The sequence below is a fragment of the Harpegnathos saltator genome, unplaced genomic scaffold, assembly GCF_003227715.2.
Source record: "Harpegnathos saltator strain DR-91 unplaced genomic scaffold, Hsal_v8.6 scaffold60, whole genome shotgun sequence".
Lineage (NCBI taxonomy): Eukaryota > Metazoa > Arthropoda > Insecta > Hymenoptera > Formicidae > Harpegnathos > Harpegnathos saltator.
In genome coordinates, this window is record NW_020230427.1 from 746,139 (window position 1) to 758,625 (window position 12,487).

Here is a 12,487-nt window from a genome sequence, read left to right on the forward strand (position 1 = left end):
TTCATGTGTATATAATCGTGAAAATATTGTCAAATTACGACTGTTATTTAGTCATTTTGCAGTTACGTTTTCTCACGAAATTTCTTCATGGAAAATGGTTCGATATATCGCGGAGGTAATACTTAATGACCATCACACATGAGTGGTAGTAAACTATCGTTTTTCACGAAACTTTTCTTTTTTCATTTCGTGGATTCTTGTAACGAATATCGTCGATGAAGGATTGTTATTATAGGTTGCATCGTATTATGCTGAAGGCGTTCAGCTTGTGACTCTATCAGAAATTGAAGTGGTAAAGACCAAATGGTAAAGACAATGGATGATAATTGTGCATTTCTCGGCGATATTTGTGCAAGTATTTGCATTATTTTCGGTTCGCGTCCATTTATATGTTCATACGCAAACAAAAAAGTTGTATCTAACGTGTTACATGATATAATAATAATTTTGTTAATTAGCTATTTGTCACTCACACATGAGTACACCATGGATTCGTTCATCAATGTATACATTCCTTCACTTTCCTGATTATCTGTTGGTCATACACCATATTTATTATTTTTGCTCCGACGCGGTAAGACGCTCGTATGTTTTCCTTTTTTCTTTTTTCTTTCTGTACCAGTGCTCGGAATTACTTTCATTTTTCAGGCGATTTTCGGGGGTTTCCCCTACTTACTTCCTTTTACCTTCTCCTTACTGCACCCACACGTCCGCTAGCTCTAAATCTGATCCGTTCGCGTCATAGACGCTTACCAACAGCTGATTATAGCTAATTTTACAGTTATTGGTAAACGCTTCTTAACTGTTACAATATCATCAACTCTGAGGTGGGAAGGGCGACTGTTAGATCTATGATCAGCAAGCATGCAGGTGTAGTAAAGGGAAGCTAAGGGGAAGCAAATAGGAGAAAACTTCTGCGAAAATTGCCTGAAAAGTGAAAGTAATTTCGAGCATTGTTTTATACGATTCAGTTTAATCGATAATTCAAGGCAGTAATGAAATATATGTATTACGTCTGGAAATTTTTCATGATTAGAACGGAATGGGATGATCACGCCTCTACAGCAAAACTATTTACGGAGATATTTACATGTATGTACTGATCGTGGATTTATTTATATCTTTTAGTTGCAATCATACTTTGACGGAAGAAAGAATATATATGACACAGTAATAATTATACACTTGTACCATAATTGTTGCAATGATTTGACACGGTTAAACTTATTTATCTGTTCATAATACATTTGGTGCTCATCAATACATTTTATCTGCTCAGGAATGCTTCCGATATTAACTATTAAAATGACGCTTTATAGTTACCATTTACATTCTTGCGTTATGTTCAAATTAATTAAGCGAAAAATCGAAACGATTAGGTACGAAGTAATTGTATGATATCGATGCGTATTTGCAATTATCGAATGAAAATGATGGTGATAAACACGTATTGCATAAAATGACATATTATGGATTTCTAGTCTGGAACAGAAGCGCGTACAATTCTCGAAAAATTAGTTTGCGCCATGGATATTTATTGGAAAAGTCTCTTGTTTGTTTATATAGCGTTCGAAAAATTAGTCTTTTTTCTCTATTGCTAATTCTTCTATAATTATATATTCCGGAGGCGATTCTTTGGAGAATTCATTTCTCAAAATAATTCTTACATCTTATCAAAATGTAAAATCTTCAAAATTCTGGAAAGTGCATATCAATATTAACATGTATTCTTACTTCTATTTGCAGATATAATTGAAAATAATACTCAATTTCCCTAAATATACAAAAATTGTTATTTCTATTACGAAAGGATAACAAAGATGTCCATTTATCTATCGCCAGCACTTTCGATATCTTATACGAAGCCTTTGCAACGGTATTGAGAGTTTGTCATTATTAATTATGATATCACATGTTCAACGTGCTAAATGTAAATGAATGCACGTTTCAGCTCACAATTTTGGAAATATCATATTTCAATGTGATGTCATGCAATAAAGACGTGTGAACAGTGGCAGAAATATTATTAATCGATCTTATAAGATTAGCTTTGGAAAAATGATTGTTCGATATCGAATATTGTTATTACCCTTATTATATATTACTTACAGACGTAATGAAATTGACAGTGCATCGAGTGAATTTGATTTCCGTTTTAATAAGGTGAATAAATGACTTTTCAACGTATCTTCTGTTTCACTTTATGGATTGTTTATGGATGAAGGATTTGTACCATGTGTCGTATGGTGATAATGAGATTAATAAATCACACCCATCGCTTATCGAACGAGAAAATTTGCTTGAGGCTACCAAATGTAAACTTGTGCTTGTTAGCTATTCTACTGTTACAATTGATGCATCTAATAGAGAACATACAACGTACGTCTGCCTGTTGAAACTGCCCCGCCAATGCTAAGGGTGAAAGTTCGTAATGCTAGCACATCGCACGACTAACTACGCAAAAATGCTGCTCGCGTGAGGAAATCGATACGGTATATTTTCGCCGAAGGTATCGTTCAAAAGATAAACTCGTAATTACGTCAATTGCTGTCGCTATTACTTTCGTTTTATCACGGAGGTTGATTGTTCATCGATCGATGTCACGAGGTACGCGCTCTTCTCACTTTTTCATCGTGCGATTACGAAGATGCACCAAATTATTGCCGTCATTTAGTTATTTCGCGATAATGTACTTTCGCGATATTTCCGCGGAAAATACAGTATGTACCAAGACGGAAATATATCGTAAATGGTATCATAGCGAAATATTGTTCTCCTCGAAATTTCTCCCTTCTTTCATTCGCTCGTCGAGCTTCTCGACGAACATGTCGGTAGAGGATTGTTACTACAAGTTCAATCGTATCCTACTCAAGTCGCTCGGCTTGTGGCCCTATCAGGATTCGAAATGGGCATGCGTTCAGGCTACCTTCATGACGATTATGTATCTCTCGGCGATATTCGTTCAGGTATCACTCGTTCTTACGCTCTTCGTACTTCGGTCCGAATGCGAGAAACGCTGTCAACGTGCGTCGTGGTCGACGTAATTATTGTTTTTAGTTGGCAGTGTTCATCACGCACGAGTGCACCATGGACGTACTGATTAAAGTATTCTCTTTCGTTTTCCCGACTATTTTCATGTTTTATACGTATTACTTGTACTATTTAAAATCCGACACGGTAAGTCGACGACAAGTTACCACGCCTCGTTCGTCCGAACATGTCATAAGGATCGTTTATTCGCTTCAGATAAAAGAAATCATGGAAAATATGTATCAGGATTGGAAGTTTTTCAAGAATAAAGCGGAACTCGACATATTGAACGATTACGCCAACTTGGCGAAACAGTTTACGGAAATATTTCTATGTAAGCATCGATTGCGGACTAATTTGTACACGTGCACATTTATTGCTTGCAATTATAGCAAGTTAATGCTTAGCATAATTGTTGTAATAATTACACCTCATCGTTTACGTTTATTCAATACTATCTGGTTTACGCGCATACGCGCACACATTTCTGATATTCGTAATGATTCGTGGTTACACTGATCAATGACACGGTTTTAATATCACACTCACTTTTACATTACGCTTTTTTCTTTCATAAATAAATGTAATGAAAGAAAATATGTCAGGCGCACAATTACATATAGTACTACGATATTTTTATTGCTCTTAGTATCATTTTGCTTAGGCTACGAAAGTATTGACGCAGTAATACGGATATTTTAATCCCACACAATGTGCCTGATTGTATTAATTACTTGTAGCATTATTAAATGAACGAATTTATTAAAATACTGATCTATCCTGATATTTCTCAGTTTGTCTCTGCGTTGGCATAATAACGACCATGATGTGTCACATTATACCGATAACACTTGACATTGTTTCGCCCGTGAATGTGAGTCGGGCGGAAGATCTACATGTTGCAGTGGAATACTTCGTCGATCAGTCCAAGTACTGTTATGTATTAATATTGCATTTGACGGTTTTCGTTTGCTTAGGATTGACCACAGTGATAAGTGTCGGAATAACGCTTTACGGTTATGCTTTACACGCTTGTGCGTTGTTTAAAGTGGCCAAGTGAGAATTTGAAATAATCAATTTCGAAACAATCAAGCGATATGCAATATCAGTGTCACGTTTTCAGCTATCGGATGGAGATCACAATGGACAAGGACATATTACGAATCCCTAATCCGCAAAGGCAGCACGTAATTCGCGACAGACTGATTTGCGCAGTCATCACTCATCGAAGGGCTTTTCTGTTTGTATATTTTAAACTGTGGAAATATCTTATGTCGAGCTTTTGCACAACAAACTTTTAATCATTATCTATCCAAATTTATTTTTACATCAAATTTACATCAGATATATTCTAGCGTTTGCACGCAAGCTAAGAATGTGCTCTCATCAAATTAAACATTAATTAAATCTACACACATACATACACTCACACACACGCACACAGGTTATCCCTTAACTCACAAGAGGAATTCATGGAAACATGGAACGGATTAAGACAAACATAAAAGTTCCATATCATTTGCGATATTTGCAATGGTTATTGAGGTATTAATTCACAGAAATTAAATTCACAAAATTCATCAATTCATTCACAAAACAAATTAGAGTTTCCATTTAAGATTTTTATATCGACCTTGATAACGTTTCTCAAGGTCATTCCAAGGTCGAACAATTATCGACATCTGATAGCTTTTTTTAAGCCCTACAGCTTTTGTTTCAAACATTGTTTTAAACAATCATTATTTTTTGGAATAATTAACCATTCCAGAACTTCCTGTATGTCAAGGTCGATGTCATCGGAGCTGACTCCCCTAAAGTGAACATTTACCGAAATTTTTGCCTGCCTTTAATATAATTACGATAGAAGGCGCATTATAATTTATCTAAAGTTGTTATACCAAGAGTGGATGTTTCTCTGTTCATATTATTCAATTACAATAACAAAAATCGTAACATGTTATAGTTAAATATTTCGCGTGTCGTGTATGATTCTTCAATACAGAAAAATATGAAGAATCAATTGTAAATGTATAATAGGCTTCTGTTAATATTTCTTTGGGATTCCTTTCGACATAATGAAATGATAAATTGCGATAGAAAATAATTATATTCTCACATCGGCTTTTATCGCTTTCTATTTTTCTATTGTTTATTTTTATCACAGACACTCATCATGTTTCAGATTAAATTATTCTTGCTGTCTTATAAAATGATCTTGTAATTGTAAACTGTGTATCGGTCATTGACGCGATTTTAGACGTAGGAGCGCCGATTTAACCTTTTGCGGCTGGTGATCGATATATCGACCACCTATCTCGAAGTCATTTCTTTTAATTTTTCGAACACCAAATAGTGCATTTTATTACTTTTTTTTGTATTATAATTTTATTTCAATAAGAGTCTTAATAGTATTTGGTAGGGTGTAATTTTTTTTACTATTAGTTAATTTTGTTACATAAATAAATAAAGTATAAAATAAACGTAAAATAGTGTTTTTTTCACAAAAAATTCATGTCAGAATTAAAGAAGAATCATGAAACCGCGAAAATCAGTATACTAGAAAACATTTTTTGAATCCGCTAGTAACATCAGGCCCTAAAATATTATAAATATTTCTGAAAATTATGTATTAATTTTTTCAGATCTTTGAATACAAACAACTTATTATTATAATTTCTTATTATAATTTCGAAATTAGCGGGGAGAGAAATATAAAAATTCAAATTATTTTTATGATATCCAATAAATAAAATTGTTTGCCTTTGAATACAAATTTGTTAGTAGATTCTAATGTTTGGATTCACTAAACTAATATTGCATATTCAAATTTCGTAATATTCAATTTCAAAGTCGTTTATCATCCGAAAGCATATATTTCCATTAATTTTTATAAAAAATTTAAAATGAGTATCTAAAATAACAAGATTAGTTGTTTTTATTCGAGAAAACATTAGCAACAAAGTACATTTAAAGTTTTTATGAATATTGTCTTTTTTTATGAAACTTCTGTATACCAATTATCATGAAAAACCGACGAAATACACATGTGTATATCCAAAATCGTAAGCTGCCATATTAGATCCGCCATTTTGAAAAATAATCGTCGAAATCTGATGGCGAATTCGTAATCAGCGACTCGAAAAACCTTTGTATACCAATTTTCATGAAAAACTGATGAAAAATATCCAAAATCGTTAGCCGCCATATTGGATCCGCCATTTTGAAAAAGAATCGTCAAAATCTGATAGAGGATTTGTAATCAGCGACCCGAAAAACCCCTGTATACCAATTTTCATAAAAATTCGATTAATAGACAAATGCGTGCCGCAAAAGACAAACAACGGCACATTGTCTTTCCCCTCTCATGCCGCGCAACCAAGACAAGTGTTAGAAAGTTGGCTGTGCTGCGGCCTGAGCGACTCAAATGCTTTTTTTCCGTCGCTTGGCTTTTTTTTAATCCTTGAACATTAATTTTACGAAAATTATTGCGAATTTCGCAAAATGATATAGAACATTTGTGTTCGCTTTGTCCTGCTCTACATCTCCACGAGAGATTGGTGGATCCAGGTAGTCTGAGACACTCTGTATAATAGTATTCTAATTAATATTATTTTTTAGATATTGATATTATTATTAATTATTCCGCATCAAAATTTTCTAAAAAATATTCTATAAAGTTCTTCGATTAAACACGAAAAGAATAATTTTATCCTTACAGAATATAACATATTGTATGATGAGATTTTTTGTTGAAGGTTTTGCGATCTTTTAATGCAAAATTTGCAAAGATCGTTTCTTTTTATAACTATAATTGGTGTGGTGTCTTTATCAATAAATTTGTTTCGTGTGAGTAAGTCGATATTTTGTACCATCTATTTTTCCAGATCAACTAAATATCTCCTTAACGTACATTTAACATTGCAGTTTCTTAAAGCGATAACAGCGTTCGAGGAAGTAATTGAAATAATTATACCGTCTATTCTCATTTTCTTTCACTTTGTTTATATGTTCCTTGGCAACCACGTCGGTCAACAAATTACAAATACTAATGCCGAAATCTTCAATATAATGTGAGTATTCGTTTTTCGAAAGTTTCAAGAAAGTTGTCCTGCACGTTACAGTGATAAAATAATTCTGAATACCGTCTATTCATTGTACATAAGCGTGTTTTGAACTAAATACCATGATGGAAGTAAAATTTATTATTTTTGCATTTAAAGGAGAATATATGGTAAGAGCTTGAGAGTCTCAAAAACATTTTTCAAGGCGAGTAACTATACTCATTATTTTTAATTTACAGATGCAGCTTGCCATGGTATACAGCTTCTTTAAATGTACAAAAATTACTGCCGTTTTTATTACAAAAGAGTAGTAAACATTTTTGTATCTCACTGGGCGGTATATTCAATGCTTCATACGAGGGTTTCACAATGGTAGTGAATGCTGATGCAAATATATTATAAAAAATCATTACCCTTGGCTCAATGTATTCTGTGAATAAAAGAAAAACTTTATGTTCCAGCTTTCAAAGTTATCAATATCGTATTTCACAGTACTTTACGCTGTCCAATAAAAATATAAACTACAACAGAGATACTTATAGTCAATTTTAGTATCTTGCATCTCGCGGTATCATATAAAAATGATAATTCTTTGACTTAGAGATATTAAAACTCTATATGATAACGTACGGCCTGAAATAAATAACAGAGTATTACAAAATAAACAAATCGAGTTGAAACATAGCGTTCTGCTTAACTCCTTATTCTGTATATGTATCTACGAAAAGCTACGAAATTTTGTTATCACATTAACTCACATTTTGTTATACTTGTAATTATTCTATGCTGCTGAGAAATACGTTTTTCTCACGTTCTTCACACCTTTTTCGCATCAATTCTTTGTTCAAACGTTTCAATTGTCATTGGTTGCGGTCGTCTGTGATTGTTTTATTTGATTTCAATTCATTTAGATTCAGTTTATTTGATTTCAGCTCATGATACACACACACATATACACGCGCGCGCGCACACACACACACACACACGCATGCACGCACAACGCTCCTTCCTGATTCCACGAAATATAAAGCATTATGTTGTGACCATGAATATTCCATTTAGGCGTTGAAATTGACGATTGGTCCAGCACCATTCATAAATTTTTGCATTTCGGATTATCATAATAGATTTATTTTTCATCGCCGATTACAATTTGTCACAAAAACTCCTTTTTTATATCTTGCGAGCAAACAACTAGTATTGGAAAGACGATTAGAGATTGCAGCATTAGTGAATTTGTGTGGCACTCATATTCCTTCTTTATGAATCTTTCCCATGGCGTGTAAACATTTGGAAAAACTGCCGTCGATGACATTTAGTGTTTCTGATAATTCTTTGGTCGTTTGAGGATTTTCTTTCAATAATGCTTGCAATTCAACGTCTTCAAACTTTTTTGGCTGACCTGGATGTTGTTTGTCTTTCACGTAAAATCACCACTTTTAAATTGTTGAAATAATTCTTTGCAAGTCATTTTTGGTAAAGCAGCATCACTATAAGCTTCACTGAGCAACCGATGAATTTCAGTAAGATTTTTCTTCAAATTATAGTAATGAAGAAGAATATGTCAAAAATCTCTTTATTACGTTCCATTTTTTATCGAATAAAATAGGCCATTATGTATTTAATTTTATGGAGAAATGTCAAGCCTTCTTTTGAGCTGTTAGTTACAACATTCCTTGCTGGTACCGTCTATTCGTGAGAGTTCAAAATTAAGTTCAGCACCTAATACATCGCGCAATAGTTTTTAAGTTTACCCTAGTCTCTAATCGACTTTGTGAGGAGTGCGTTAAAGGAAGCAAAAAATTTGCAGTTACAATATACCATAGTATGCAGCACCATTGCAAACGCAAAAACTATTCTTGTTCATAATGCAAAAAATTCATAATGCATAATGAGAAATGTCACTTTAATATGTGGCGGTATATTCGTAGCGTCCCTATAATGTCTCGCTTCGGTAAAACTCAAAACTTGTTGCATAATGTAAGTATCGAGCTTCAGTGTGAATTTAACAACCGGTGCATCGTGTCTTTTTAGTTAACGAGTACGGCCGTATCTTATTTCACTGTGGTATATTCTACGCGATAACGACTTTCGAAAAAGGAAGGGATTATTATCAATCTCGATGTCTCTCTTGATTCGCTCTTCGACGACTCGTATCCGTTTCAAAATTGTTGAATATAGCATATTAAATAAAAACGTATCTTCACTCTTGAGACGCATCAGTATATAATCGTCCAAGGAATGAACGAACGAATCAGCTAGAGCAGAGATTCCCAATCGAGGGTGCTTGTACCCTCTGGGGGTGTGAAAAAGCATTCTTAGGGATGCGAGGAAAAGTGATTGTAATTAATGATGATTAAGATGAATTCTGGAATAATCCGGCATTTTTACCATCAAATTAAAAAAAATGTTATTAAAATTATATATTTTTTATGTATCTGTACGTATATGTTCATTACGTATCACTATGCGAAGCTTAATACCATGGATAATAATTTTATAATATTCAAATGATAGTTAATTTCTATAAAACAATACTATGTAATAATAAATTGTTATAAATTAACTTCTTAAAACCTTAACAACTAATTTTTACCATAAAACATACAAATAATTTTTTTTTGGGGGGTGCGAAGGTTCATTAATAAATTTTTAGGGATGCGGAATACAAAAAAAGTTGGGAAACCCTGAGCTAGAGGAAAGATTATATTATCAAGTGACGGTTGTTACGGAAGACGTGCGGCTCAGAGGAAGGAACATGGAAAGAATATAGTGAAATGTTGAAAAATTAACGAAATTAAAACAGCAAATAGTTGCAAGAGTAGCGTTAAAATAACGAATTCATTCCGCAGATATATGTAAAAATATCGCAACACTTGATGGATGAAAAGAAACTAATGTGTCATCCGATATATATCGCAACATTATCACTGCACATTTGAGCGAAAAACGAGAAAAGTGAAAACACAGAGCGATATTGTCTTCCAATGAACTGGGGAGAAAATACCGTAGCAATCTAGATAATTGATTTTTTTTTCTTTCTCGCCCAAGAAACGCCCATCACAATATGTTTCCATTGCGTTCCCTTCTTTCTCGAAGTACTCTCACTGCATCTGCTCGAGCTACAGATTATGGCATATATCAATCGTTCAATATTAATACGCTTATAATATTCACAGATAATTTCTAAATGAAGAAGAATTGAGCTTATGAGAATAGTATATTAATAGAGTTTGAGTACTCGTTCAGTGGTTAGTAGCATTTTATCTTCCATGAGGCGTATATCTCATCGAGGAATACTATATAATCAATAGGGCTTTTCTCAAAGCATTAGGTATCTAGTATCGTAACAGATCACATCTTGCATTATTGTAGTGGATACTAATTATCATCGTATTCCTGACATATCTCGGCATGCAGATAACACTGCAAGCATCTGGCAACATGAAGCGCAGATTGATTTTACATTAAGTGAATATGTCCAGTGATAGATAACATGTTAATTCTGAAAAATCATTTGCTTTGTACATTCTCTCTTGATTCCGACAATCTTCCAGAGAATGTAGCGCAAAGTAAAAAGAATGAAATGCGAATAAATATTGGACTCGCTTGTACTTTGTTACAAGCCTCTTCGAATTTCCCCATAATAAGAGACAACTAATGTTGTGATATGCAGAATATGTGTGTAATTATGCAGTTATAAAACATTTTAATATATAATAATAACAATAAAAAATAGCAACGACAATAATAATAATAATAATACTAATTTCAATAATATTATACTCAACAATAGTAGAGATGTGTGAACTATTCGAATCCGAATAATTCGAAAATTTCGAATTCGCGAAGATTCGAATATGAATCAAATAATTAGCGAATTAGCGTTTGCGCGCATCAGCTATAAAACGGGTCGTCTGGGCCTGCATGTTTGAACTCTTAACTTGTAATTAACATAACTTATAATTAATAACTTAGTTATAAATTACTTTAAATATTGAAATATATATTTTACTTTAAGATGATATTACAATATCAATATTCCGTTTAATATTAAAATCTTCCATCATTATTTGCATGTTTAATAGTCATGTTAAATTTGTTAATGATTTGATTCGATTTCATTCGATTCGACTCGAATTTGAATGAAATTTCAGAGATCCGATTCGATTCGAATTCGAATTTAAAAAATGAGATTCGATTCAATTCGATTTGACATAGAAATTCTTGATTCGCACATCTCTAAACAATAGTCATATATTCCTACACTTTGTCTTTAGGAAAATGTATATATACGCTATTTCAAAATGATATTTTATTTATAAGAAGTTTATATGTCTACTTTTGTAATATGTGACGTAACTACTACGACGAAAGCGATACACGTAGTTGCAAGATTGGTCATATTTATTAACGCGTTGTAAGTGTGGAAAAATATTCAGGGCATGTAGTAACACTATCAAACATTATTATTCTTCCACAATTTAATATTCGTATGTATATGACATTGTTTAACAAAATATATATAATAGAATATAATATATATAATAAAGTATATAATAATAGAACAGTTCCGACAAATATTACTATAATATTTATGGTTCACATATATATATATATATTTTTTTACACATGTGACGATCATAAAAGAAAGATTAAATAAGCGGTTTCTCCAGCGGTTACACCAAGCGCAGGTAATTATAACAATATCGCTGCAAATGTCGCATTTACTTTATTAGATTTCTTTTTAACAAAAGTCTACGGGTTTCAAATTCTGATAACTTTTCTTCCATATAATCAATTTTATGCAATGAATATTTGATTATGTTTCTAAGTTTTGCTGATGCAAACTGATAGTGTATTAAAGACTGTAATTTTAAAATAGCATTGCGAACATAAAGTATTATTGTCAAGTCTAAAGTATAAAATAATTTCTATGTCTTACCAAAATATAAAATCTTTAAAATTCTGCAAAGTGCACATTAATATGAACATGTATACTTCAATATATTTGCAGGTATAACTGAAAATAATATGCAATTTTCCTGAATATACAAAAAGTGGTGTTATTTCCATTGCGTAAGGATAACAAAGACGTCCATTTGTCTGTCCTCAGTATTTTCAATATCTTATACGAAGATTTTGCAACGATATTGAGAGTTTCTCATTACTAATTACTAATAGCATTTTCGATATGCTAAATATAAATTATTGCATGTTCTAGCTTATAATATCGAGGGCATCGTACTTCACTGTGATTTATGCCATCCAGTAAAGATGTGAACAGTGGCAAAAATATTCCTAATCGATATTATAAGTTTAACTTCTGGAAAATGATTGTTTGGTATTGAATATTGTTATTACTCTTATTACATATTACTTACAGACGTAATAAA

The 12,487-nt window shown here is 32.6% G+C and overlaps 2 protein-coding genes across 5 annotated transcripts in view; both read left to right on the top strand.

Annotated features, from left to right (window-relative positions):
• The window catches only part of alpha-Man-Ia (alpha-Mannosidase class I a), a 923,832-nt gene that overhangs the window by 685,874 nt on the left and 225,471 nt on the right, over positions 1 to 12,487 (top strand). The window lies entirely within an intron of this gene.
• On the top strand, positions 1,771 to 8,464 carry LOC105189208 (uncharacterized). Of its 3 annotated transcripts, none has more exons than XM_025304273.1 (8): positions 1,771 to 2,966; positions 3,058 to 3,364; positions 3,825 to 4,086; positions 4,154 to 4,270; positions 6,786 to 6,876; positions 6,955 to 7,100; positions 7,331 to 7,463; positions 7,553 to 8,464. In XM_025304273.1, the coding sequence occupies exons 1-8, from the start codon at positions 2,598 to 2,600 to the stop codon at positions 7,601 to 7,603; spliced, it is 1,476 nt and encodes a 491-aa protein (XP_025160058.1). In that variant the 5' UTR covers positions 1,771 to 2,597; the 3' UTR covers positions 7,604 to 8,464. The 3 variants fall into 3 exon arrangements, with proteins under 3 accessions (XP_025160058.1, XP_025160057.1, XP_025160056.1); XM_025304272.1 differs by having other exon boundaries at positions 3,058 to 3,177; positions 3,247 to 3,364; positions 6,786 to 7,100; XM_025304271.1 differs by having other exon boundaries at positions 6,786 to 7,100.

Bases quoted from the DNA above. Each gene is read 5' to 3' on its own strand.
- LOC105189208 (XM_025304271.1), top strand. From the start codon at position 2,598: ATGTCACGAGGTACGCGCTCTTCTCACTTTTTCATCGTGCGATTACGA. The intron at 7,101-7,330 runs GTGAGTATTCGT...TTTAATTTACAG, and splicing joins GCCGAAATCTTCAATATAAT to ATGCAGCTTGCCATGGTATA. The intron at 7,464-7,552 runs GTAGTGAATGCT...TTTATGTTCCAG, and splicing joins CATACGAGGGTTTCACAATG to CTTTCAAAGTTATCAATATC.